Here is a 26,682-nt window from a genome sequence, read left to right as displayed (position 1 = left end):
GTGTCTTGAAAAATTACAGCTGCTCGAGAAATGTCCTGTTTGAACTCGGGGTATCCCCTAGCTGGATCTATGGGTCCTAAAATTACTTTCATTTTTGAATTCAAACTGTCTAACACTGCAGCCTTAAAACCTAACACATTGTAACTGGGGGGAATCCCAATTTCCGTTGGCACAATGCCGGCAGCCAGGGCCAGTATCTCCTTTTTAGTAAGATACAGTTCTGGGGACTCCTGGGGGCCCTGTTCTGTTGCATAGAACAACCTCCCCAGTTGCCGGGCTGACATTATTTGCTTCGCCCAGTCCCACACGCTGGCAGCAGCATTGTCTGCAAATAACCGCTCCCTCGCATAGAATCATAGAATCATAGAATATCAGGGTTGGAAGGGACCCCAGAAGGTCATCTAGTCCAACCCCCTGCTCAAAGCAGGACCAATTCCCAGTTAAATCATCCCAGCCAGGGCTTTGTCAAGCCTGACCTTAAAAACCTCTAAGGAAGGAGATTCTACCACCTCCCTAGGTAACGCATTCCAGTGTTTCACCACCCTCTTAGTGAAAAAGTTTTTCCTAATATCCAATCTAAACCTCCCCCACTGCAACTTGAGACCATTACTCCTCGTTCTGTCATCTGCTACCATTGAGAACAGTCTAGAGCCATCCTCTTTGGAACCCCCTTTCAGGTAGTTGAAAGCAGCTATCAAATCCCCCCTCATTCTTCTCTTCTGCAGGCTAAACAATCCCAGCTCCCTCAGCCTCTCCTCATAACTCATGTGTTCCAGTCCCCTAATCATTTTTGTTGCCCTTCGCTGGACTCTCTCCAATTTATCCACATCCTTCTTGAAGTGTGGGGCCCAAAACTGGACACAGTACTCCAGATGAGGCCTCACCAATGTCGAATAGAGGGGAACGATCACGTCCCTCGATCTGCTCGCTATGCCCCTACTTATACATCCCAAAATGCCATTGGCCTTCTTGGCAACAAGGGCACACTGCTGACTCATATCCAGCTTCTCGTCCACTGTCACCCCTAGGTCCTTTTCTGCAGAACTGCTGCCTAGCCATTCGGTCCCTAGTCTGTAGCTGTGCATTGGGTTCTTCCGTCCTAAGTGCAGGACCCTGCACTTATCCTTATTGAACCTCATCAGATTCCTTTTGGCCCAATCTTCCAATTGGTCTAGGTCCTTCTGTATCCTATCCCTCCCCTCCAGCGTATCTACCACTCCTCCCAGTTTAGTATCATCCGCAAATTTGCTGAGAGTGCAATCCACACCATCCTCCAGATCATTTATGAAGATATTGAATAAAACCGGCCCCAGGACCGACCCTTGGGGCACTCCACTTGATACCGGCTGCCAACTAGACATGGAGCCATTGATCACTACCCGTTGAGCCCGACAATTTAGCCAGCTTTCTACCCACCTTATAGTGCATTCATCCAGCCCATACTTCCTTAACTTGCTGACAAGAATACTATGGGAGACCGTGTCAAAAGCTTTGCTAAAGTCAAGAAACAATACATCCACTGCTTTCCCTTCATCCACAGAACCAGTAATCTCATCATAAAAGGCGATTAGATTAGTCAGGCATGACCTTCCCTTGGTGAATCCATGCTGGCTGTTCCTGATCACTTTCCTCTCATGCAAGTGCTTCAGGATTGATTCTTTGAGAACCTGCTCCATGATTTTTCCAGGGACTGAGGTGAGGCTGACTGGCCTGTAGTTCCCAGGATCTTCCTTCTTCCCTTTTTTAAAGATTGGCACTACATTAGCCTTTTTCCAGTCATCCGCGACTTCCCCGGTTCGCCACGAGTTTTCAAAGATAATGGCCAGTGGCTCTGCAATCACAGCCGCCAATTCCTTCAGCACTCTCGGATGCAACTCGTCCGGCCCCATGGACTTGTGCACGTCCAGCTTTTCTAAATAGTCCCTAACCGCCTCTATCTCCACAGAGGGCTGGCCATCTCTTCCGCATTTTGTGATGCCCAGCGCAGCAGTCTGGGAGCTGACCTTGTTAGTGAAAACAGAGGCAAAAAAAGCATTGAGTACATTAGCTTTTTCCACATCCTCTGTCACTAGGTTGCCTCCCTCATTCAGTAAGGGGCCCACACATTCCTTGGCTTTCTTCTTGTTGCCAACATACCTGAAGAAACCCTTCTTGTTACTCTTGACATCTCTGGCTAGCTGCAGCTCCAGGTGCGATTTGGCCCTCCTGATAACATTCCTACATGCCCGAGCAATATTTTTATACTCTTCCCTGGTCATATGTCCAACCTTCCACTTCTTGTAAGCTTCTTTTTTATGTTTAAGATCCGCTAGGATTTCACCATTAAGCCAAGTTGGTCGCCTGCCATATTTACTATTCTTTCGACTCATCGGGATGGTTTGTCCCTGTAACCTCAACAGGGATTCCTTGAAATACAGCCAGCTCTCCTGGACTCCTTTCCCCTTCAAGTTAGTCCATCCCGTATTATAGCATCCCGTATTACTGCCCAGTCAGAAGCATTAGTACAGGCCTGGGCTAAAACTTTAAACTTTGCCTGTTTTGCAAGGTAGACGCCTCCTAACTCTGGAGGGAACCAAGTCTGTTAGAGAACCAGGCTTGACAAAGCCCTGGCTGGGATGATTTAACTGGGGATTGGTCCTGCTTCGAGCAGGGGGTTGGACTAAATGACCTTCTGGGGTCCCTTCCAACCCTGATATTCTATGATTCTATGAACCAGGAGGCAACCCCGCAACTCCTGTCTCCCCCCTTCCTCCCGCTGCAGGGCTGCACCTGGGGGAACCTCATCCACAGCCCGTACACAGCGCCCACACACTGCACCCGGACACACACTGCACCCGGACACACACTGCACACACTGCACCCGGACACACACTGCACCCGGACACACACTGCACACACTGCACCCGGACACACACTGCACCCGGACACACACTGCACACACTGCACCCGGACACACACTACACCCGGACACATGCTGCACCCGGACACACACTACACACGCTGCACCTGGACACACGCTGCACCCGGACACACACTACACACGCTGCACCCGGACACACACTACACCCGGACACACACTGCACACACTGCACCCGGACACACACTGCACACACTGCACCCGGACACACACTACACCCGGACACACGCTGCACCCGGACACACACTACACACGCTGCACCCGGACACACACTGCACCCGGACACACGCTGCACACGGACACACGCTGCACCCGGACACACACTGCACCCGGACACACACTACACACGGACACACACTGCACCCGGACACACGCTGCACACGGACACACGCTGCACACGGACACACGCTGCACACAGACACACACTACACACGCTGCACGTGGACACATGCACACGTCACACACACACATACGCTGCACACACTGACTAGAGACACACACACGCTCACTATGGACACATGGACGCCCGGTGTCCGACACGCTCCCCCTCAGTCCTGCCCATTCGTAGCTGTGTGTGCTCCCAGGTACGCATTGTGCGGAGCTGAGCAAACAGGCGTCTTTGCGCAGACTGCACAAAGGGCTGCGAGACACTGAAACGCCACAAGCCCAGCCTGGCCAGGGCCTCCCGATGCCTCCCTCCAGCGCGGCGCCCCCTCTCCCGCCCAGCATTACTCGTCTCTCCTTCCCTCCCCAAGCTGCACAACCAGGGCCCCGGCACCGTGAGTCAGGCGGAGCTGTGGGTGGAGTTCCCGAACCAGTTCCAGGACGACTTCTTGCTGTACATGACGGAGCTCAGCACGGAGGGGAGGATCAACTGCTCTAGCCCCACGGGGCTCAACCCTCTGGGGGTAGGAGTGGGGATCTGCTGCACCGGTGGGGGGCGGGAGGCTACTCCCAGGCCAGGGGCCCCTGGCTCTGTCTACTAGCAGACAGGCCCCTTGTCGCCATCCCAGCTCTGCGGCCAGGCACCTGTCCCTCCATGAGCCAGAGTGGACGGGAGCTGGGGGCAGCGCAGGTTGCATGGGGCCCAAAGGGAGGAGGTGACAGGTGAGATGGAGCGTGTGGCCGGAGTGCACCTGGCAGGCTCTGATGTGGGATCTTCCCAGGTGCCGGCAGGCAAAGTGGCTCCAGTCCTGCCGTCCCAGCCAGCCGCCAGCCTATGGGGCCAAGCTGTGAGGGTGTGCTGTCCGTGTGCTGGGAGCAGAGCCGGCTGCACCCCACCAAGCCGCAGGGTGGGAGCCCGAAGTGGACCCTGCCGCAGGTTTCCGAGGAAGCAGTGTTTAGCTGGAAAATGCTGATTTGTTGAAGGCCACGTTTCCACGGGAATCAGGCGGTTTCCCGGTGGGTTGGTCAGGAGTCCAGGCATGCAAGGTCTGCAGCTCCAGGGCAGCCCTGGCACATGGACTCACCCTGGAATGGGGGAGCCCTGGGGTCCCCAGCCCTGGGCCAGTCCGCGTGGCAGCTGCTGACGGAAATAGATGGTCATGAGTCTTGTCAGTTTCGCTGCTGCTCACCACTGAGGAGCAGCTGTGAAACTGATCCTTTCCCGTCAGTTTCAGTCGCGGGCTACAGGACCCTGGAAGCAGAGTCTGGTCTGGAAACCCAGGGTTCATGTTTTCTACGCAAACTCGTTTGCAGTTTCCAGTTTGAAGGAAATTCCAAACATCAAAACTCCCCAAGAACTGGTTCCATGGGGCAGCATCTGGGGGCTCTGCTCAGGCTGCCGGGGGTGCTGAGCTGGTGTGGAGGGGCTGAGGGGGACCGAGAAATCCCGGAGCTGGTTTGGCACGGAGGTTGGTCCATAGGGCCTATCCCCGCAGCACTGAGATGTGGAGATGAGGCCATGTCCCCTCTCTTTCCAGCTGGAGGGCCAGAAACCAACAGCCTCCCCTGGCCACATGAGCTACCAGCCGGTCCACAGGCGGGAGCGACGGGAGGTAGACAAGGCCGAGGCAGGCCCAGCCACTCTCAGGGAGCCCACCCTGGTGGTAAGGAGAAGGGGGGAGGTTTCTGCCAGGAGACCTTGCCCCAGCGGGTGCTGGCCAGGCCCAGCACTGTGCAGAGAATCTGGGGGAGCGGGAGCCCAGGGTGTGGGGAAGGCAGTGCCCCCAGGGGTGTGGCTTCCTGAGCTTTAGCCTCCCTGTCATACACACGAGGTGGCTGCAAAGTGGGTGGGAGGGAGCCCCCCCATGGGGGGGTGGGGGGCTGTAGGTCAGATCGCCGTTTGAGGCCTGCAGCCAGAGCATGGCTGGGAGACCATGAAGACTCTGTGGGCGAGATGGACTGTGCTGTCGGGGAGAGAGCTCTGTTTCTGCTCCCCCAGCGGCCGCACACCCCAAAGCCAGCTCCAATGCTGGGCCGGCATCCTCCCTCCCTCCCGCCCTGCCCCCCATCTGCTTTGGAGCTGGGTGCCCAGGGTGGGACCTCCCTGGGAGGAGCGTGAAGACCCAGATGAGGACAAATTAATTCCCACCCCCAGGCTCTGGATCCAAACCCTGCAGCTGGCCGGGGTCGCGGGTGTCATAGGGGGCAGGGGGCGGGGGCCCAGGGGTCGGGGCTGACTCACTGTCTTGTGGCAGAACTGCAGCAGCCAGTCCTGTGCGGCCGTGCTGTGCAAGGTGGAGATGCTGGAGAGGGACCAGCGGGCCATGGTGACTATCCACTCCGTCCTGTGGATGCAGAGCGTCAGGAAGGTGGGGATGTGGACTTTTCCCAGCTACTCGCCCGTTGGCTGACATGACAGGTTTTGTCGACCCTGGGGCAGATTTGACCAGGCCAAGGCGAGAGTCCCTTGGAAACCTGCCGGTATTTATTCCCAGGTCCACGCCTCCGGCAGGGAGCTCTCCAGACCCCAGAGCACTGGCTGAAGCCCAGCCTCTCAGGGCTGGCAGCGTGAGCCCCGCCCTGGCAGTGCAGCATCCCGAGCTCTGGTCTCTGGGACGTCGCAGGGCCAGACATGCTGCGCACACCTCCTTTGAAAGGCACCCTGGGGCGGAGGCCGGAAGCTCGGGGTCACCGAGCAGTGACAGCCTGGATTTTCAGGAGCCCTAGCACCCATCGTTCGAACTGCTGGGGCCTGGGAGGGTGACTGGTCCAAGCTCGCACAGCGAGTCCGTCGCTGAGCTGGGGATAGAACCCAGGAGTCCGGGCTCCCTGCAGGGCAGGACCGAGTTCCCCGGAGCTTGGAGACGCTCCATCAGCTCCCTTTGGATGGGCAGAGGCCCAGCTGCCCTGCTTCCCTTGGGGTCTTGCGGCCCCACAGAAGAGCAGAGGGCAGTGGGGCCCGGCCAGGGGGCGGTGGAGTCCAGCCTGTCGTCACGTCCCCCTCATGCCCCTGTTCTGGGATCAGCCCCTCCCAGATGCTGCCTGCTGGGCCCAGCCCCGCCAGTGGCCAAAGCGCCCATGCAGGGCATTCAGCCCCTCGCAGGCACGGCCAGTCACTGCAGGCCTGGGCATGTCCCCAGCGGGACAGCCCTGCCAGTGAGCGCTGGGCCACTCCTGCTGCCCCCCGGGGCTCTCTCTCGCACAGTGGCCCTATGACCAGTTCATCATCCAGTCGCAGGCCTGGTTCAACGTCTCCGCCATGCCCTACCGCATCCAGCCCGAAGTGCTGCCCAGCGGACACGCCACGGTACGTCCTTGGGCGGGGGGCTGCAAGGGAGAGGGGCCACGGCCAGTGGGAGGGGCCACCGGCAGCCCCCTTGCTCTGTGCTGGGGGCTGGGCTGGCTGAGCACTGGGCTGGTTCTGTTAGCCCTGCAGCGTCCTGCTGATGCCCCCAGGCCCTGCCCCCCAGATACCGATTGGCATGGGGCCCATGGCTCAGGACCTGGCTCCTGCCAGTAAGAGACTGAAGCCGGCACTGAGCACCACGCACCCCGGAGCTTGGCCAGGGCGCGCTCTTCCGCCTGGGGCTGGGGCGCTCCTGTGGGTGGGGAGAGCCGAGCCAAGCGGATCCAGGGCACGGTGCCCTGGCAGAGCGGGCAGCCAGCGCCTTGGACTGGCCCCAGGGCACATTGATGGGGCACAGAGGGTGTGGGTGAGAGCACCCCATCCCGCACTGGCTGCAGCTCCCTGGGCCAGAGGGCGGCACCGTGGGGCACCTGATACCAGACCACTGACCTGGCTGTCCCTCCCCAGGCCCACACGGAGGTGGTGCGGGCGAGCCCCGATGCTGAGAAGGAGATCCCCGCCTGGGGGGTGGTGCTGGCTGTGCTGGCCGGGCTCCTGCTCCTGGCCCTCTTCATCTGCGCCCTGTGGAAGGTGAGGCTGCCAGAACAGAGCCACTCCCGGGCAGATTAGCCCAGCCGGGGCCGGGGGGCTCCTGGCATCAGGATCCCCACATGGGCAGGGCAGGGCCAAACCTGACCCTGGGGATAACCAAGGAGTCCACGGTCGGGTTCCGGGCCAGGGTCGATACCAAGGGTTGGGGCCAAGTCAGGTGTCAGGAGGCGAGGCCAGAGCCAGGAGTTGGGGAGCAGACAGGGGCGTGGCAGCTACAGGAGAGCCAGGCTGGGTTTATACAGGGCGGGGAGCCAATCAGGAGCCAGGAGGCTGCTGCCTGTCAGACCCCTTGAGGCAGGACTGCCATGGTCAGAGTCCACAGCGGGTCGTTACACGGGCTGGTTACAGCTGCTGCTGGGTGGCAGTCTGGAGAGGCCGGCTGCCTGGTAGCTCTGCAGCCCTGGGTACTAGACCTGCAGGATCTTACCTCATAGAATCATAGAATCATAGAATATCAGGGTTGGAAGGGACCTCAGGAGTCATCTAGTCCAACCCCCTGCTCAAAGCAGGACCAATCCCCAACTAAATCATACCAGCCAGGGCTTTGTCAAGCCTGACCTTAAAAACATCGAAGGAAGGAGATTCCACCACCTCCCTAGGCAACGCATTCCAGTGTTTCACCACCCTTCTAGTGAAAAAGTTTTTCCTAATATCCAACCTAAACCTCCCCCACTGCAACTTGAGACCATTACTCCTTTTCCTGTCATCTGCTACCACTGAGAATAGTCTAGAACCATCCTCTTTGGAACCACCTCTCAGGTAGTTGAAAGCAGCTATCAAATCCCCCCTCATTCTTCTCTTCTGAAGACTAAACAATCCCAGTACCCTCAGCCTCTCCTCATAAGTCATGTGTTCCAGTCCCCTAACCATTTTTGTTGCCCTTCGCTGGACTCTCTCCAATTTATCCACATCCTTCTTGTAGTGTGGGGCCCAAAACTGGACACAGGACTCCAGATGAGGCCTCACCAATGTCGAATAGAGGGGAACGATCACGTCCCTCGATCTGCTGGCAATGCCCCTACTTATACATCCCAAAATGCCATTGGCCTTCTTGGCAACAAGGGCCCACTGCTGACTCATATCCAGCTTCTCGTCCACTGTCACCCCTAGGTCCTTCCGCAGAACTGCTGCCTAGCCATTCGGTCCCTAGTCTGTAGCTGTGCATGGGATTCTTCCATCCTAACTGCAGGACTCTGCACTTGTCCTTGTTGAACCTCATCAGATTTCTTTTGGCCCAATCCTCCAATTTGTCTAGGTCCCTCTGTATCCTATCCCTACCTGCCACCGTATCTACCACTCCTCCTAGTTTAGTATCATCCGCAAATTTGCTGAGAGTGCAATCCACACAATCCTCCAGATCATTTATGAAGATATTGAACAAAACCGGCTCCAGGACCGACCCTTGGGGCACTCCACTTGATACCGGCTGCCAACTAGACATGGAGTCATTGATCACTACCCGTTGAGCCCAACAATCTAGCCAACTTTCTACCCACCTTATAGTGCATTCATCCAACCCATACTTCTTTAACTTGCTTTCAGGTATACTGTGGGAGACCGTGTCAAAAGCTTTGCTAAAGTCAAGAAACAATACATCCACTGCTTTCCCCTCATCCACAGAGCCAGTTATCTCATCATAGAAGGCGATTAGATTAGTCAGGCATGACCTTCCCTTGGTGAATCCATGCTGACTGTTCCTGATCACTTTCCTCCCATGTAAGTGCTTCAGGATTGATTCCTTGAGGACCTGCTCCATGATTTTTCCGGGGACTGAGGTGAGGCTGACTGGCCTGTAGTTCCCAGGATCCTCCTTCTTCCCTTTTTAAAAGACGGGCACTACATTAGCCTTTTTCCAGTCATCCGGGACTTCCCCCGTTCGCCACGAGTTTTCAAAGATAATGGCCAATGGCTCTGCAATCACAGCCGCCAATTCCTTTAGCACTCTCGGATGCAACGCATCCGGCCCCATGGACTTGTGCACGTCCAGCTTTTCTAAATAGTCCCTAACCACCTCTTTCTCCACGGAGGGCTGGCCACCCACTCCCCATGCTGTGTTGCCCAGCACAGCAGTCTGGGAGCTGACCTTGTTCGTGAAGACAGAGGCAAAGGAAGCATTGAGTACATTAGCTTTTTCCACATCCTCTGTCACTAGGTTGCCTCCCTCATTCAGTAAGGGGCCCACACTTTCCTTGCCTTTCTTCTTGTTGCCAACATACCGGAAGAAACCCTTCTTGTTACTCTTAACATCTCTTGCTAGCTGCAGCTCCAGGTGTGATTTGGCCCTCCTGATTTCATTCCTACATGCCCGAGCAATATTTTTATACTCTTCCCTGGTCATCTGTCCAATCTTCCACTTCTTGTAAGCTTCTTTTTTATGTTTAAGATCCGCAAGGATTTCACTGTTAAGCCAAGCTGGTCTCCTGCCATATTTACTATTCTTTCGACACATCGGGATGGTTTGTCCCTGTAACCTCAATAGGGATTCCTTGAAATACAGCCAGCTCTCCTGGACTCCTTTCCCCCTCATGTTATTCCCCCAGGGGATCCTGGCCATCCGTTCCCTGAGGGAGTCGAAGTCTGCTTTCCTGAAATCCAGGGTCCGTATCCTGCTGCTTACCTTTCTTCCCTGTGTCAGAATCCTGAACTCAACCAACTCATGGTCACTGCCTCCCAGATTCCCATCCACTTTTGCTTCCCCCACTAATTCTACCCGGTTTGTGAGCAGCAGGTCAAGAAAAGCTCCCCCCCTAGTTGGCTTCTCCAGCACTTGCACCAGGAAATTGTCCCCTACGCTTTCCAAAAACTTCCTGGATTGTCTGTGCACCGCTGTATTGCTCTCCCAGCAGATATCAGGGTGATTGAAGTCTCCCATGAGAACCAGGGTCTGTGATCTAGTAGCTTCTGCGAGTTGCCGGAAGAAAGCCTCATCCACCTCATCCCCCTGGTCCGGTGGTCTCTAGCAGACTCCCACCACTACATCACTCTTGTTGCTCACACTTCTAAGCTTAATCCAGAGACTCTCAGGTTTTTCTGCAGTTTCGTACAGGAGCTCTGAGCAGTCATACTGCTCCCTTACATACAGTGCTACTCCCCCACCTTTTCTGCCCTGCCTGTCCTTCCTGAACAGTTTATAACCATCCATGACAGTACTCCAGTCATGTGAGTTATCCCACCAAGTCTCTGTTATTCCGATCACGTCATAATTCCTTGACATCACCAGGACCTCCAGTTCTCCCTGCTTGTTTCCAAGGCTTTGTGCATTCGTATATAAGCACTTGAGATAACCTGCTGGTCGCCCCTCATTCTCAATATGAGGCAGGAGCCCTCCCCTCACAGACGTTCCTGCCTGTGCTTCCTCCCAGTATCCCGCTTGCCCACTTACCTCAGGGCTTTGGTCTCCTTCCCCCGGTGAACCTAGTTTAAAGCCCTCCTCACTAGGTTAGCCAGCCTGCTTGCGAAGATGCTCTTACCCTCTCTTCATTAGGTGGAGCCCGTCTCTGCCCAGCACTCCTCCTTCATGGAACACCATCCCATGGTCAAAGAATCCAAAGCCTTCTCTCCGACACCACCTGCGTAGCCATTCGTTGACTTTCACAATTCGACGGTCCCTACCCAGGCCTTTTCCTTCCACGGGGAGGATGGACAAGAACACCACTTGTGCCTCAAACTCTTTTATCCTTCTTTCCAGAGCCACATAGTCCCCCCCCCACCCTTTTAGGGGTGCCCCCTGCTGGCGGGGTTTGCTGGGAGGGGCTGCAGCAAAGGCAGGTTGGGGGCATGGACTTGGGCTGTGGGCTCCCAGGATTGCTCTTCTGGGCCACAGCCCAACCCGGCTCTGAGGCACCAGAGAGAGCCGTGTCTGATTTTTGGAGTCCAGTGTCTCATGGACCACATCCTCCTCGTGTCCTCGAACCCACACTGGAGAGGGCAGAGGTTGAGCTTGGTGAGGATACATGAAACCCAGGTGTACTGTGAGCGACCTGGGTAACTGACGCATCCCGCTCACTGGGCCGATTGGCTGGCGGATGGAATGTGACTCCAGGGATCAGGGGTCCAGTTTACAACATGGCCGGCTGGTGTGGAGGTTTAGGGCTGAGAGTCACCCTTTGTGCCCGGCGGTGAATGCCGGCGGTCAGCGTACCGCTTTTAGTTCTCCTCGGCCTTGTCCAGGTGGGCCTTGCATTCTTGGACCCCATAGATGTGCTGCACTCCGTCAGTGGCTGCAGGACTGGTGGAGTTGTTGGGTATAGCTGAGTGGAGATGGGGGTGCAAGCCACAGCTGGCACAGAACAGACTCTGCCCAATGGAGACACGGCTGGTGTTGCTGCCAGCAAACTCTGCTCGGGACTGGAGGCTCGACCCGTTGTCCTGGTGGAAATTCATGAAGCAGAACAGGCATCGTTCTAACCGTTGATTCCCTCGTGTGGCCTGACCGTCCGTTTGTGGGGAGAGGCAGTGGATGTGCAAGTGCAGACCCCAAGCAAAACCGCGACACAAACTGCGGACCCGATCGCTGGTGCCGCTCTGCAGGGACCCGGGGAGGCAGAGGATGCAAGGCGCCGGGAGCTGGGCCATCTCTTCTGCAGAGGGCAGGTGCACAATGGGGATGCCATGGACCACTTTTGTCAATTGGTCGACCAGCGTGAGAACCACAGTGTGCCCCTTAGACACAGGCAGTAGGGTGCCGAGGGGTTGCGAGCGCGGCACCTTGGAGCGGGTGCATCTTTCACAGGAATCAGCCGTCAAGCGGACTGTAGTGCATGTTCGGGGCACCTGAGGTGAGGGCGGCCAAACAGAGAGTCTCGAGGTGCCCCGGTGGCCTGCTAATGGCGAGTCAAGTCAGAGCCGCAGTACCTCAAACTGGGGGGTCCTGGTGGAACATACAAGCGGCCCTTGACATAGAGCAAGCCATCCTGGACCTAGTGTTGGCCCTGGCCTGCTGTCTTCAGTTCCTTGGGAGGGGGCACCTTCCGTGTCGCTGAGTGGATCAGTGACATGAGGTCTTGGGGAACTGTAGCACCCAGGAAGTTCCAGGGCTTAAGATCATGTGGGGACTCCACGTGGGGGACTCCTGGATGGCGAGATATTCCCCTCTTTGGGACAAGGCACCAGCAGTCTTGGTCTGGGTCCTCGGCTGGTACGTGACGGTGAAATTGAAGTGTGGGAAGAACAGGGCCCAGCGAAGCTGCCTCTGGTTCGATGCTTTGGTTCAGCGGAGATACTCCAAGTTTTTATGTTCCGTGTAGACCTGTACTGGGTACGATGCACCCTCCAGAAAGTGGCACCATCCTAAGAAGGTCGCTTGGATGGCTAAAAGCAACTTATGTAGAGCTTTGTGATTCTGTTCAGCTGGAGTGAGCATCTGAGAAAGCAGGTGCAAGGGTGGAGGTGCTGTTGGGGACCATGTCTTTGAGAGAGTAAGGCCCCAATTGCCACACTGGAGGCATCAGTCAGGATGGACCAGGAGCGGGGAGCTGGCAAAGATCATCTTGAGCTGGTCGAATGCTTGTGGGGCTGCCACAGCCCAGGTAAAGGTGGCGTCAATGGGGCAATGTCGCCTGCAAACGCAGAGGTGAAACATCTATAAACATTAGTGAAACCCAGGAAGCGCTGCAGGAACTTGATGTTTTGGGAGAGTGCCCCACCTTCTTGGGGTCCATTCACAGAGCACTGGTCAAAGCTGCACTTTTCCAGCTTTGATACAGGCTGTGTTGGCAGAGCTGTTCCAGGACCGACCGGACATGCTGGGCGTGTGACGGGCTGGGTCACAGAAACCCCCTGGGAGTGGCTACCTGATGGGCCAAGGCTACTTCTGCTCCTGCTTTCCTGCCCTGCCAGCGTAGGACTCCAGCGCCCTGCCTGGCTTGAGCCAGACCCGCGAGCCTGCTGCAAACCCAGACCCAGGTCTGAACCACGTCCCCTAACAGCTGTAGGCTCAATTGAAAGCAGCTTACAGAAGTGTTCCTGCCTTTAACACTCAGATGCCCAACTCCCAATGGGGTCCAAACCCTAAATAAATCCATTTTACCCTACATAAAGCTTATACAGGGTAAACTCATAAACTGTTCGCCCTCTATAACACTGACAGAGAGATATGCACAGCTGTATGCCCCCCCCCCGGTATTAATACATACTCTGGGTTAATTAATAAGTAAAAAGTGATTTTATTAAATACAGAAAGTAGGATTTAAGTGGTTCCAAATAGTAACAGACAGAACAAAGTGAATTACCAAGGAAAATACGCAAGTCTAAGTCTAGTACAGTAATAAAACTGAATACAGATAAAATCTCACCCTTAGAGATGTTTTAATAAGTTTCTTTCACAGACTGGACACCTTCCTAGTCTGGGCACAATCCTTTCCCCTGGTACAGCCCTTGTTCCAGCTCAGGTGGTAGCTAGGGAGGAGCATCATGATGGCTCCTCTTCAGTCTGTTCCACCCACTTATATATCTTTTACATAAGGCGGGAATCCTTTGTCCCTCTGGGTTCTCAGCCCTCCTTCTCAATGGAAAAACACCAGGTTAAAGATGGATTCCAGTTCAGGTGACATGGTCACATGTCCTGTGAGACCCCAAGCCTTCATTCTTCCCAGCCTGGCTCGCAGGAAGGCCTGCCTGCAAACAGAGCCATCCACAGTCAATTGTCCTGGCTGCTGGGAGCCATCAAGATTCCAAACCACCATTAATGGCCCATGCTTTGCATAATTACAATAGGCCCTCAGAGTTATATTTCATATTTCTAGTTTCTGATACAAGAGTGATACATTTATAGAAATAGGATGACCACACTCAGGAGATTATATGCTTTGTAATGATACCTTGCAAAAGACCTTTTGCATGAAGCATATTTTAGTTACATTATATTCACACTCATCAGCATACTTTCATAAAATCGTATAGAGTGCTACGTCATAGGGCATGTTGCTCAGGATCCTCAGAGAAGACGGGGATATCATTTAGGTGGATGGTGATGTACTGGTCTGGAATGCCATGGAAGACCTTGTTCACTAAGCGCTGCAATGTTGCAGGGGCGTTTGTGAGGCCAAATGACATTCCCAGGTATTCGTAGTGGCTGAACTGGGTTCAAAAAGCCATCTTTCACTCCTGCTGATGGATCCGAACCAGGTTGTAGCCCCCTGTAGGTTGAGTTTCTTGAATACCTGGGCTGATTGTATAGGGTCCAGTAGTTCTGGGATGAGTGGAAGGAATAACCAGATTGAGGGCCAGTAATCCACACATAGGTGCACGGTTCCATCTTTCTTTTTAACAAACAGAACTAGGGCCCTGGCAGGAGAGGTAGATGGCCATATAAAACCCTTGGCTGGGTTCTCCTGGAGGTTGGAACCCGAGCTGGCTGATCTGCGTTACTACATCATGCAGATATGGCCAAATGGCATCTTGGCCCCTGGGTGCAGCTCAGTTGAGCAGTTATAAAACCGTGGTGTGGTGCGGTGTCAGTGGTTTTCTTCTTGAAGACGTCACAGCAGTCGCTGTGCTTGGGGGACAGTGCCAAAGCCAACTCTGGTGATGGTCCCAATGGACCCATGGCCAGGGCTGGGGCGTGTGTCTGGTTTCTGGGGTTTGTCAGATGGCGCATGCAGGGCAGACATGCTGGAAGAATTTGGAGCAGAGGCTAACTTGGTGCTCATGCCAAAGGATATGTGGGTCATGAGCTAACAGCCATGAAACGCCAAGGATTATGGGAAGAGTGGTGAGCAAATTGTCCCAAACTGGAGGAGGTCCGATGGTCCTGAATGGCAACTTCCAGCAGTACCGTTGCCTGTGTCACTGGCCCGATGACAGGAGCCATCTATAGTTCCAACTCGGTCAAGGACCGTCTTTGGTTGAACTGGATGGGCTGCTTTGTCCGCTGCCCCGGAATCCACCAGTGCCCACTGTGGTGGGATTCGGTGAGCTTCTCCGCAACACAGAGGCAGACCTGGAGCTCAGGGTGCGGGGAGTGCTCACCACGCCTGGGACATGGTTTCCATCATATGCAGGGTTTACAGTTTGGGTCAGTGGCTCTCAGCACCCGCCACTGTGCACATTGTCCCACTGCCCGCAAAGAGCCTGGTTCTCTGGCGTGAGCTGCGACATTCGGTCTCGAAGGGTGGGGAGCTCCTGGAAGAGGTCAGCCCCCTTCTGCATCTCCAGGGCCCGCTGGGGCAGGCCGACAGAGTGGTCTGCTGCCCCCGTGTCCCCCCAGGGTAATGCGTTTCCCGCACCACAGGCCAGGGTGGCTCAGGCAAGCTGTCAGGATCCAACACGGGCAGGCAGGCCCCATGGCAGAGCCGGGGGCATGGAGGAGTTCGTGGTCAGGTTCCAGGCCAGGGTCGATACCGGGGTCAGGAGGCGAAGCTCAGGCCAAACCAAGGCGGAAGCCAGGAGCTCAGGAGCAGGGGTGGGTGTTGGAGCAGTTACAGGTGTTCGGAGCTGCTGCCTGGACACTTCCTGGAACGCCCCTTGGGTGGCGGGGAGCCAATCAGGAGCCATGAGGCTTCTGCCTGTCAAACTCTGGAGGCGGGGCTTCCCATAATCTGCCTCCACCGATGCGTGGTTGACGGGGCAGCCCGTGCCGGCTACAGGTTCTAGCCCTGCAGGTCTCACGCCCAGGGAGGGGGGCCCAGCCGGGGGCCCAGCTAGTCGCGGGGGCACCCTGGAGGTCTGGCTCAGTGCTCAGAAGGGTCGGGGGGGGGGATCTGTCCCTGCAGAAATGAAAGCAACGGTACATCTGCCGGCCCCCCAACCCTGGGGGCCCCACATCCCCGGCCCCAGCCAGCGGGCTGCAGTGGGGGCCCTGCTCCTTCCAGGCGGGTGCCGCAGGTGCGTGGGAGGAGGGGCAGAGGCTCCCTCCTGTCCCCATTGCTCACAGGAGGGGGGAAGGAGAGCGCGGCCTGCCACAGCCCTGATTGGCTGCTCTTCCCCAGAAGGCGGGGCAGTGGGGTGGGCAGCCAATCAGAGGAAGTTTCATCCCCCAGAAGCGCTGAAATGTGGCCTCCAGCTGTGGGGCTGCAGCTGGAGAACCAGATTTCCCAGGTCCCATTGAGCCTGCTGCTGCCGGGGGTGGTGGTGGTGGGGGGCTGTTGGAGGGGTGTTTGTGGGGCTTGGGGGGAACGTGCCTGCGGGGGCTGTGGGGGTAGGCATGCCCTTTGGAAGGGCCTTTTTGAGGGGTTGTTGGGGGGTGCTGTTCAGGGGAACCCTGTCATGTCTGGGGGCTGGGCTGTTCGGAGGTGTTGGGTGATCTGGGGCCTAGGCCAGGTCCGGTTTCACTATTTCCCTCTCTCACAGATGGGGTTTTTCAAGAGGACCCGGCCACCCACGGACGACCAGGAGGAGCTAACGAGTGATGAGACGGGGGAGCCATGCATAGGGAGGGGCCAGTAGTGGGCGCCCCCCCAACTGGTCCCCTCCTTGCGCTCCCGTCACTACCTCCTGCCGGTGCAGCCCGTGCCTGGGGCCTGTCCCTCGGTGGCCTGCGCCAGCCAGACGGACAGACGGCTCCTGCCCCCTGCTCCTCTGTCATGTGCACAGCCCTGCCCCTCGCCAGCTGGAGCTCCCCAGCCCACAGCGACCTCCTCTCCCAGCTGCTGCCCCTCCCAGCCAAGGGGCCCGGGCTGCACCCTGTGGCAGGCCGTGTCCAGGTACGGACAGGGCTGGCCAGAGGAAAGTGCCCCTCCAGCCATGCCAACGGCTCAGCCCCAGGAAGGCCGTGCCTGGCTGGGATCTCAGTCCTGCCCCCTGGCACTCGCAGGGGGGCTGAGACAGAGTCCAAGGCCAGAAGGGGCTGTTGGATCAACTCGTCTGCTCCCAGTACAGCCCAGGCCCCCGGTGCTGAGCCCAGAGCTGGCGGAGACCAGGAGCGACCGAGGGCCCCAAGCAGGGAATTGACAAGGTGACAGATCCACCCCCAAGGCTTCAGAGGAAGTTGGAAACCCCCTCAGGTCCCTGCCCAGCTGCCCTGGGGGGAAACTCCTCCCCCACCCCAGACGTGGCAGAGCAGCTGGCCCCGGAGCCTGCTGCCCAGCCCCACGCCCCACGCAGCGGCTGCCCTGTGAGCCTGGCGCCTGGCGCTGCCTCTTGAGCAGAGGCTGATCAGCTCTAGGGCGATCAAACAGCTGCCGAGGTCCCCCCCCCTTGGAGGGCAGAGCACCAAGCCCCCGGCTGCACCCTTGGGGGGCCCTCTCCCATTCCCCGCCCACTGCTCCTGCACCACAGGCCCCACTCCTGGCCGTGGGGAGCAGGGAATTGTAGCCTCCCTCCTCTTGCTCCCTCTGTGCAATAAACGTGCTCACAGCCCCCTGTGCAGGGCGTCCTTTCCTGGTCCGCAGGTAGGGGGGGCAGGCGATCGTGGTGCAAACCTGGATGGGAGTGGGGGTAGTGTGGGGTGGAGGTGGGACCCTCACGTGCAGGGCAGTGGTGCCAGCATCCCTGGGGGGCAACAGCTTTGCCTCAGCCCTTTGGCACAGAGGCAATAAGAAGACCCTTCCCCCCCCGGATGCTGGGATTGAGTCGGGGCATGAGAGAGCTGGAATCTGGGGGGAGGCAAGGGGAACTGGGGCAGGGCTGCATGCAGCTCAGCCAGGTCTGCCCCTTAGCGACTGGGGGGGGCGACATGGGAGGATTTGGTGCCAAGGGGGTGGGAATTAGCCCTAGGCCTGGCTTTGGGCTGCCACGGGGCTGAGCATTCGTCTCTTGTTGCTGCAAACCTGCCGCGGTGCCTGGCCGCTGGTATACGGGGCCACTAGCCCAAGGGGCCCACTGCTGCCAGCATGCTCACCATTGGCCTCCGCGTAAAGGTGTCCCGGGGGGGAGGGGGGGATATGTCACAGCTCCCAGGGCCTGCAGTGGGAGCAGTGCTTGCTCAGCCCCTCCAGAAATCAGGGCCTGGGGGGTGGGGGCGTCCACTGGGGCCCAAGGAATGAGGTCTCCTGGACTCTCCTACAGGCCACCTCCAATGGTGGAGCCCGGCGTTAGCGACTACGGGAAATGACCCTGATGCCGCCCATGCCAATGCACGGGGCCAGGGAGGGCTGGGAATATCAGTGGGCGTTAAATGTCGGGAGTGAGGGGCAGCAGCAGAGTGTGGGGTGCCCAGGGCTGGGAGCGCAGGGGGCCGCCGGTTGGGAGTGAGGGGCACCGGCAGGGCTGTGGGGAGCCCAGGGCTGTGGGTCGGGAGGGAGGGAGGGAGGGGCGTGGGAGGAGGTCAGGGTTGCAGCGGGGAGGTGAGGACAGGGACAGGGCTGGTTTCTTCTAGCTCACGAAAGCTCATGCTCACATAAATTTGTTAGTCTCTCAGGTGCCACAAGTCCTCCTGTTCTATTTCCTTCACTGTCCCACTTCCCCACCCAGGTAACAGGTAAGGTCCAGGGACTCTCATCTTCCACTCTCCTCGCCTTCCCACCCCGCTGACTAGACACAGCCATCAGCTCACAAGGCTGCCTAGGCTCATCCAGACTTCCCTTACCAAGCACCTTGCCACTCCCAACAGATCCCCTGCCCTGCCTGTGTCTCCCCCCACTCAGCTGGGGTCTTATCTCCCCCCTTGCTCAGCGCTGCCCTTGCTGTCCCAGTGGGGGCAGGCAGCGAGCTCGCTGCTTTCCTCACTGCATCAGAGCCTGAGCCCCCTAAGCCCCCCTCTCCGGTGTGCAGGGGGGTGGGGAGCATCTCTCTGTCCCACCCAGCCCCAGGGGTCTGGTTACAGGAAGGCAGGTAGCCTGAGCCTAGCAGCTCCTCCCCCCTGCCAGCCAGGTCATCTGCATTTTCACTGACTGTTTCCCTCTCCACCGTTTTGTTCCCTGGATTCAAATTCAAACCCTTGGCCGTTACAGGAGCAGGGCCTGGATCCTGTCCCAAAGAGACACAGTCACCCCACAACAGGGTCTCACAGCTGGTGTCCTGGAGCACCCCAACAGCCAGCCAGCCCGACCCCTCCTGGGTCTGCACAGGGATCTGGGCCATAGGGAGGGTGAGGGGCTTCATCCCTGGGACCCTCACACAGCTCACACAGCCCCTCAGCATCTGAGGCTGCACCACCCAGGGCCTGACACCAGTTCTCTCTGTCCCAGGATCTCGCCACGCCAGGAATGTCTCCCCATTGACCATCACCTTCCCCTCCCACTGGGGGTCCGAGGGGCCTGGCCCCAGGAGACTCCACACAGACATATAGGCTGGGACCAGGAGTGGGAGCCTGTCCACCTCCCCACCCATCTGGCTGACGGAGTCTGTGGCCTTGGGACCCAGCAAGGGAGCTAGACACCGGGGCTTTTCCGCAGGGTCCCCCTGGTTCAGATCTCCAGCCTGCTCAAAGGCAGTGAGGTGGCATCCACATCCCCCCCCTCCTTAACCAGGGGCAGCAATTTAGTCTTGAGGTTCCCTGCGGAACTGGCCCCCAGGGTCTATCCCCACTCACCCCTGGGAGGTCCCCTAGGCCTCTCCGCTCTCCCACCGCCAGTTCATGCTGCTGCTGCTTCTGCAGCTCTTTCTCGGGCTCTCGCTGTCTCCCACAGTCCTCTTGCTCTCTCAGACTCAGCTCCAATCCCATCTGTCTCCAATCCCCAGATGGGGAACCCGATCGTGAAGACCCTCGTCTGGTCGGGGACAGGAGTCTTGGGGGTGCCTGGCTCCCACTCCAGCTGCTCCCAGATCCTGCTATAGCCCCATTTGGGTCAGGAATCTGTTCCTTAGAGCGGTCATCCTCCTCCAGCTGCACGATTAACTGTGCTTTGGTGAACTTTCCAATGCTCAACCCTCTCTTTCTGCACAGGGTTACAATGTCCTTCTTAAGGAGACGGTGACAGGCCATCACTCCGCTTTTCCCAAGTTGTTGTGGACTCACAGGCCTGTGTGCTCTCAGCTCCCCACGGTTTCCAGGGAGAACCCCTAGTGTGCCAGCCCTTCTCGAGGTCACCACCTCTTTGCCAGGGTCGAGCTGCAGACTCCTCCACCCCTTGGACTGCTCGCTGCAATCCCCAGGGGAACCCTGTTACTGCAAAAGTCCTTCTCTCTCCCAGGGCCAAGCCGCAGGCTCCTCCGCCTCTGAGACGGCCCACCACAGTCCCCAGGGGACCCCATTACTGCACAGTCCTTCTCGCTGGTCACACACTCCCAGGGGTTAACTGCCCCCCGAAACCGCTCCTCTCTGGGCCTTCAGCACGCCTGGTCCTCGGCGATCCCCCTTCATTTTACTGCTCCCCCATCACTTACTGCAGGAAGTGCCATCCACGGGGTGCAGTACATCCCACCTCTGACACCAGTTGTCATGGAGTCCCCGGGCGATGCTCTGGAACTGCTCCCCATGAAGCCAGGCAGGACTCTGGGGAAGTCTCCTTTCTGTGAGCAGCCTGTCTTCAGGACACACAGCTCACCCAGCTTCCACCTTCCTGGGTCTGACCTCGGAGCATTCAGCATCCTCTGCCCCTCCGTGCGCTTCCCCCAGCGAGTCCACTCAGGCGGGGTCCTGGGAAAGCCCGAGGGTCCTGCCCCCCAACTCCGCAGTCAGACGGGACTCTCAGCCAGCCAGTAAAAAAAGGAGGTTTATTAGACAACAGGAACATGGTCTAACACAGAGCTTGTAGGTACAGAGAACGGGACCCCTCAGCCGGGTCCATTTTGGGGGGGAGTGAGCCCGACAACCCTGTCTGCACTTCACTCCATGTCCCAGCCAGCCCCAAACTGAAACTCCCTCCAGCCCCTCCTCCCCTGGGCTTTGTCCCTTTCCGGGCCAGGAGGTCACTTGATTCCTTTGTTCTCCAACCCTTTAGCTCTCACCTTGCAGAGGGGAAGGGCCCAGGCCATCAGTGGCCAGGAAACAGGGTGTCGGCCATTCTCTGTGTCCAGACCCCTGCACACACCTGCCCTCTAGGGCTCTGCAACGATCATACACCCTTACCCCGCCCCCTAGAGACTTAAGAACTGCCTAGGGGAAACTGAGGCACCCCCACACTATTCAGAGGAAACATTAAGAACAGTCCCACTTCGTCACAGCGTGTGTAGGGGTTGTGCATGGATAGGGGCACGTGTGTGTGCACACTGTATATGTGTGTGTAGGGGTGTGTGCATGAGCAGGGATGTGCGTGTGCGTGTGTAGGGGGTGTGTACGCACACACATATGTGTAGGGGTGTGTGCATGTGTATAGGGTGTGTGTGTGTGTAGGGGTGTGTATGCACAGAGGTGTGTGCATGCGTATAGGGATGTGTGTGTAGCGGGTGTGTACGCACGCACGTGTGTGTAGCGGTGTGTGCATGTGTATAGGGGTGTGTGTGTGTATAGGGGTGTGCGCGTGTGGGGTGTGGGGTGTGTGTGTAGGGGTGTGTGCACACAGGGGCGTGAGTGTGTGTGTGCGGGGTGTGTGTGTGTGTGTAGGGGTGTGTGCACACAGAGGCGTGAGTGTGCGCGTGCGGTGTGTGTGTGTGTAGGGGTGTGTGTGTGTTGGGGTGTGTGCACACAGGGGCGTGAGTGTGCGCGTGTGTGTGTGTGTGTGTGTGTAGGGGTGTGTGCACACAGGGGCGTGAGTGTGCGCGTGCGGGGGTGTGTGTAGGGGTGTGTGTGTAGGGGTGTGTGCAAACAGGGGCGTGAGTGTGCGCGTGCGGGGTGTGTGTGTGTGTAGGGGTGTGTGCACACGGGCGTGAGTGTGCGCGTGCGGGGTGTGTGTGTGTGTGTAGGGGTGTGTGCACACAGGGGTGTGAGTGTGCGCATGCGGGGGTGTGTGTGTGTGTAGCGGTGTGTGCACACAGAGGCGTGAGTGTGCGCGTGTGGGGTGTGTGTGTGTGTGTGTGTAGGGGTGTGTGCACACAGGGGAGTGAGTGTGCGCGTGCGGGGTGTGTGTGTGTAGGGGTGTGTGCACACAGGGGCGTGAGTGTGCACGTGCAGGGTGTGTGTGTGTGTAGGGGTGTGTGCACACAGGGCCGTGAGTGTGTGTGTGCGGGGTGTGTGTGTGTGTGTAGGGGTGTGTGCACACAGGGGCGTGAGTGTGCATGTGCGGGGTGTGTGTGTGTTTGTGTGTGTGTGTAGGGGTGTGTGCACACAGGGGCGTGAGTGTGCGCGTGCGGGGGTGTGTGTGTGTAGCGGTGTGTGCACACAGGGGCGTGAGTGTGCGCGTGCAGGGTGTGTGTGTGTGTAGGGGTGTGTGCACACAGGGGCGTGAGTGTGCGCGTGCGGGTGTGTGTGTGTGTGTGTGTATAGCGGTGTGTGCACACAGAGGCGTGAGTGTGCGCGTGCGGGGTGTGTGTGTGTGTGTAGGGGTGTGTGCACACAGGGGCGTGAGTGTGCGCGTGCGGGTGTGTGTGTGTGTGTAGCGGTGTGTGCACACAGATGCGTGAGTGTGCGCGTGCGGGGTGTGTGTGTGTGTAGGGGTGTGTGCACACAGGGGCATGAGTGTGCGCGTGCGGGGTGTGTGTGTAGGGGTGTGTGTGTAGGGGTGTGTGCACACAGGGGCGTGAGTGTGCGCGTGCGGGGTGTGTGTGTGTGTAGGGGTGTGTGCACACAGAGGCGTGAGTGTGCGCGTGCGGGGTGTGTGTGTGTGTGTAGGGGTGTGTGCACACAGGGGCGTGAGTGTGTGCGTGCGGGGTGTGTGTGTGTGTGTAGGGGTGTGTGTGTAGGGGTGTGTGCACACAGGGGCGTGAGTGTGCGTGTGCGGGGTGTGTGTGTGTGTGTAGGGGTGTGTGCACACAGGGGCGTGAGTGTGTGCGTGCGGGGTGTGTGTGTGTGTGTAGGGGTGTGTGTGTAGGGGTGTGTGCACACAGGGGCGTGAGTGTGCGCGTGCGGGGTGTGTGTGTGTAGGGGTGTGTGCACACAGGGGCGTGAGTGTGTGCGTGCGGGGTGTGTGTGTGTGTAGGGGTGTGTGTGTAGGGGTGTGCACACAGGGGCGTGAGTGTGCGTGTGCGGGGTGTGTGTGTAGGGGTGTGTGCACACAGGGGCGTGAGTGTGCGTGTGCGGGGTGTGTGTGTGTGTAGGGGTGCGTGCACACAGGGGCGTGAGTGTGCGCGTGCGGGGTGTGTGTGTGTGTGTAGGGGTGTGTGCACACAGCGGCGTGAGTGTGCGCGTGCGGGGTGTGTGTGTGTGTGTAGGGGTGTGTGCACACAGGGGCGTGAGTGTGCGCGTGCGGGGTGTGTGTGTAGGGGTGTGTGTGTAGGGGTGCGTGCACACAGGGGCGTGAGTGTGCGCGTGCGGGGTGTGTGTGTGTGTAGGGGTGTGTGTGTAGGGGTGTGTGCACACAGGGGCGTGAGTGTGCGTGTGCGGGGTGTGTGTGTGTGTAGGGGTGTGTGCACACAGGGGCGTGAGTGTGCGTGTGCGGGGTGTGTGTGTGTGTGTAGGGGTGTGTGCACACAGGGGCGTGAGTGTGCGCGTGCGGGGTGTGTGTGTGTGTAGGGGTGTGTGCACACAGGGGCGTGAGTGTGCGCGTGCGGGGTGTGTGTGTAGGGGTGTGTGTGTAGGGGTGTGCACACAGGGGCGTGAGTGTGCGCGTGCGGGGTGTGTGTGTGTGTAGGGGTGTGTGCACACAGGGGCGTGAGTGTGTGCGTGCGGGGTGTGTGTGTGTGTGTAGGGGTGTGTGTAGGGGTGTGTGCACACAGGGGCGTGAGTGTGCGTGTGTGGGGTGTGTGTGTAGGGGTGTGTGTGTAGGGGTGTGCACACAGGGGCGTGAGTGTGCGCGTGCGGGGTGTGTGTGTGTGTGTAGGGGTGTGTGCACACAGGGGCGTGAGTGTGCACATGCGGGGTGTGTGTGTGTGTAGGGGTGTGTGCACACAGCGGCGTGAGTGTGCGCGTGCGGGTGTGTGCGTGTGTGTAGGGGTGTGTGCACACAGGGGCGTGAGTGTGTGCGTGCGTGGGGGTGTGTGTGTGTAGGGGTGTGCACACAGGGGCGTGAGTGTGCGCGTGCGGGGTGTGTGTGTGTAGGGGTGTGTGCACACAGGGGCGTGAGTATGCGCGTGCGGGGTGTGTGCGTGTGTGTAGGGGTGTGTGTGTAGGGGTGTGCACGCAGGGGCGTGAGTGTGCACGTGCGGGGTGTGTGTGTGTGTAGGTGTGTGCACGCAGGGGCGTGAGTGTGCGCGTGCAGGGGGGGTGTAGGGGTGTGTGTGTAGGGGTGTGTGCACACAGGGGCGTGAGTGTGTGCGTGCAGGGGGTGTGTGTGTGTGTAGGGGTGTGTGTGTAGGGGTGTGTGCACACAGGGGCGTGAGTGTGCGCGTGCGGGGGGTGTGTGTGTGTAGGGGTGTGTGCACACAGGGGCGTGAGTGTGCGCGTGCGGGGTGTGTGTGTGTGTAGGGGTGCGTGCACACAGGGGCGTGAGTGTGCGTGTGCGGGTGTGTGTGTGTGTGTAGGGGTGTGTGCACACAGGGGCGTGAGTGTGTGCGTGCGGGGTGTGTGTGTGTGTAGGGGTGCGTGCACACAGGGGCGTGAGTGTGCACGTGCGGGGTGTGTGTGTGTGTAGGTGTGTGCACGCAGGGGCGTGAGTGTGCGCGTGCGGGGTGTGTGTGTGTGTAGGGGTGCGTGCACACAGGGGCGTGAGTGTGCACGTGCGGGGTGTGTGTGTGTGTAGGTGTGTGCACGCAGGGGCGTGAGTGTGCGCGTGCGGGGTGTGTGTGTGTGTAGGGGTGCGTGCACACAGGGGCGTGAGTGTGCGCGTGCGTGGGGGGGGTGTGCATTGTGCAGCCAGTTGGGAACGCGCAGCCCAACCCAGCTCTCCCACCAGCCCCAGAAGCACGGAGTGGGCCCGGCAGAGCCTAACCCCCTGTCCTGCCCTCTCTGGCCCCCAGCTGGCTGCGCTGCCTGCAGGTAAAATGCTCTCAGCAACATGGAGGCCCTGAGCTGCCGGGAGCCCAGGCGGCTCTGCTAGACAGTGGGGCAGACGGTGAAGATGGTCTGGTTGCCATGACGCCAGCCCCTTCCCCACTGCTGCTCTGCTCTGCTCTGCCAGGGGCAGCGCCAGGAGCTCTAGTGCAGACGAGTCACCAGCAGCACATGCCCCGTGGCCCTGGGCTCCGGGCTGACAACCTGGGCTCCTGGCGCTGGGAGGTGGACAGGCCCATCGGGGCCCTGTTCTGCCCACGCAGGAGCTCTCCCTACAGCCCGGGTGTCCCCAGCTCCCCCGTGGCCAATGCCAGGGCATTGCTGCCCCGTGGGCCACTCCCAGCACTACCCCCATGTGCCCCATGCAGCGTGCCTGGCCAGGGCCATCCTGGTGCGTGTCCCCTGGGCTAGGGGCCAGGCTGCATTTGGGGAAGGGGCTCGCGGGGGCGGTGCCTTTTACCCAGAGCTGCAGCGGTTTGTAGGTGACGTGGTTAGAACGGGGGTAGGCGGCAGGACTCCTGGGTTCTCGCCCTGGCTCTGAGGGGCCTGGGCCAGTCACATTTCTGGAGCTCATTGGTTTCCATGGCAGCCGGGGGGACAGGGGACAGGCATTACGAACATGATCCTCCCCCTTTTGCTGGTGGGGCAGCTGAGGCCAGAGGCGGCCTTGCCCGGGTACTGCAGCAGTCCTGGCTCCCAGCCCCATGCTCAGCCCAGCCCCACCCCAATGCTCGTGTTTAATTTCACCCGCGTCGCCCACGCCCCAGGCAGGGGAGGGCCTTGGGGAGCAGCAACAGAGCCCACACGTTGGCGCACTTAGGCTGTGTTTCCCCAGGACGTTATGGCTGAGAAGGGTTCAGAGGGGCCCGCGCATCGCCCATGGGGCCCCCCTCAGCTCCCTGCAGCGGGGCCTCTGCTGGTCCCTGCTCTACGCAGGGCTTGGCTGGCAGGATGGGGGGATTGTCCCCAGAGTTATGACAAGCAGACAGCGAGATGAGGAAATGACCCAGCCCACTGCCCAGCCCCGTGACAGCGAAGGCGATCTCCTCCAGCCCCCCAGCAGCAGCTTGCAGAGGGGCCGCCTTTGGGGAAGCTGTGAGCAGCCTGGCGCAGTGCACCCAGAGGGACGCTGGCCGGACGATGCCGCCCAATTCACCAGCTGTTTGAACTGCCCCCAGGTGACAGAAAACCCCATTTCCCCTGTGGGAGAACCTGTCTCAGCTGGTGACCCAGGGCCAAAAGGTGCCAGACGCGCTATCTCAGAGTATGAGCATCCACAGGGCGAGAAGCCCCTGCCCATGGGCCTGACCTGGGGGGTGGCGGTGAGAGGGAAGAGGGGGGAGGCCAGGGTCCATCTGGAAAACCCAAGACGGAGGGAGTGGGAGCGCGGCAGAAGAGAAGAGTGAGGGGGGATTTGACAGCTGCTTTCAACTCCCTGAAGGGGGTTTCCAGAGAGGATGGCTCTAGACTGTTCTCCGTGGTAGCAGAGGACAGGACAAGGAGTAATGGTCTCAAGTTGCAGTGGGGAGGTCTAGGTTGGATATTAGGAAAAACTTTGTCACTAGGAGGGTGGTGAAGCACTGGAATGCGTTACCTAGGGAGGTGGTGGAATCTCCATCCTTTGAGGTTTTTAAGGTCCGG

General features: G+C 58.8%; 1 protein-coding gene across 1 annotated transcript in view; it reads left to right on the top strand.

Annotated features, from left to right (window-relative positions):
• ITGA2B (integrin subunit alpha 2b) overlaps positions 1 to 17,552 on the top strand; it is a 64,605-nt gene extending 47,053 nt beyond the window's left edge. The window contains 6 exon segments of the mRNA XM_073325514.2: positions 3,673 to 3,825; positions 4,840 to 4,965; positions 5,557 to 5,670; positions 6,507 to 6,608; positions 7,116 to 7,238; positions 16,548 to 17,552. Of these exon segments, the coding sequence (XP_073181615.2) occupies positions 3,673 to 3,825; positions 4,840 to 4,965; positions 5,557 to 5,670; positions 6,507 to 6,608; positions 7,116 to 7,238; positions 16,548 to 16,643 (714 nt within the window). The 3' untranslated portion in view covers positions 16,644 to 17,552.
• The last annotated feature ends 9,130 nt before the right edge of the window (positions 17,553 to 26,682 follow it).

This window comes from Lepidochelys kempii, chromosome 27 (assembly GCF_965140285.1).
Source record: "Lepidochelys kempii isolate rLepKem1 chromosome 27, rLepKem1.hap1, whole genome shotgun sequence".
NCBI lineage: Eukaryota > Metazoa > Chordata > Testudines > Cheloniidae > Lepidochelys > Lepidochelys kempii.
Note: the sequence above shows the minus strand (reverse complement) of the source record. Positions and strands in the feature narration are given on the sequence as shown.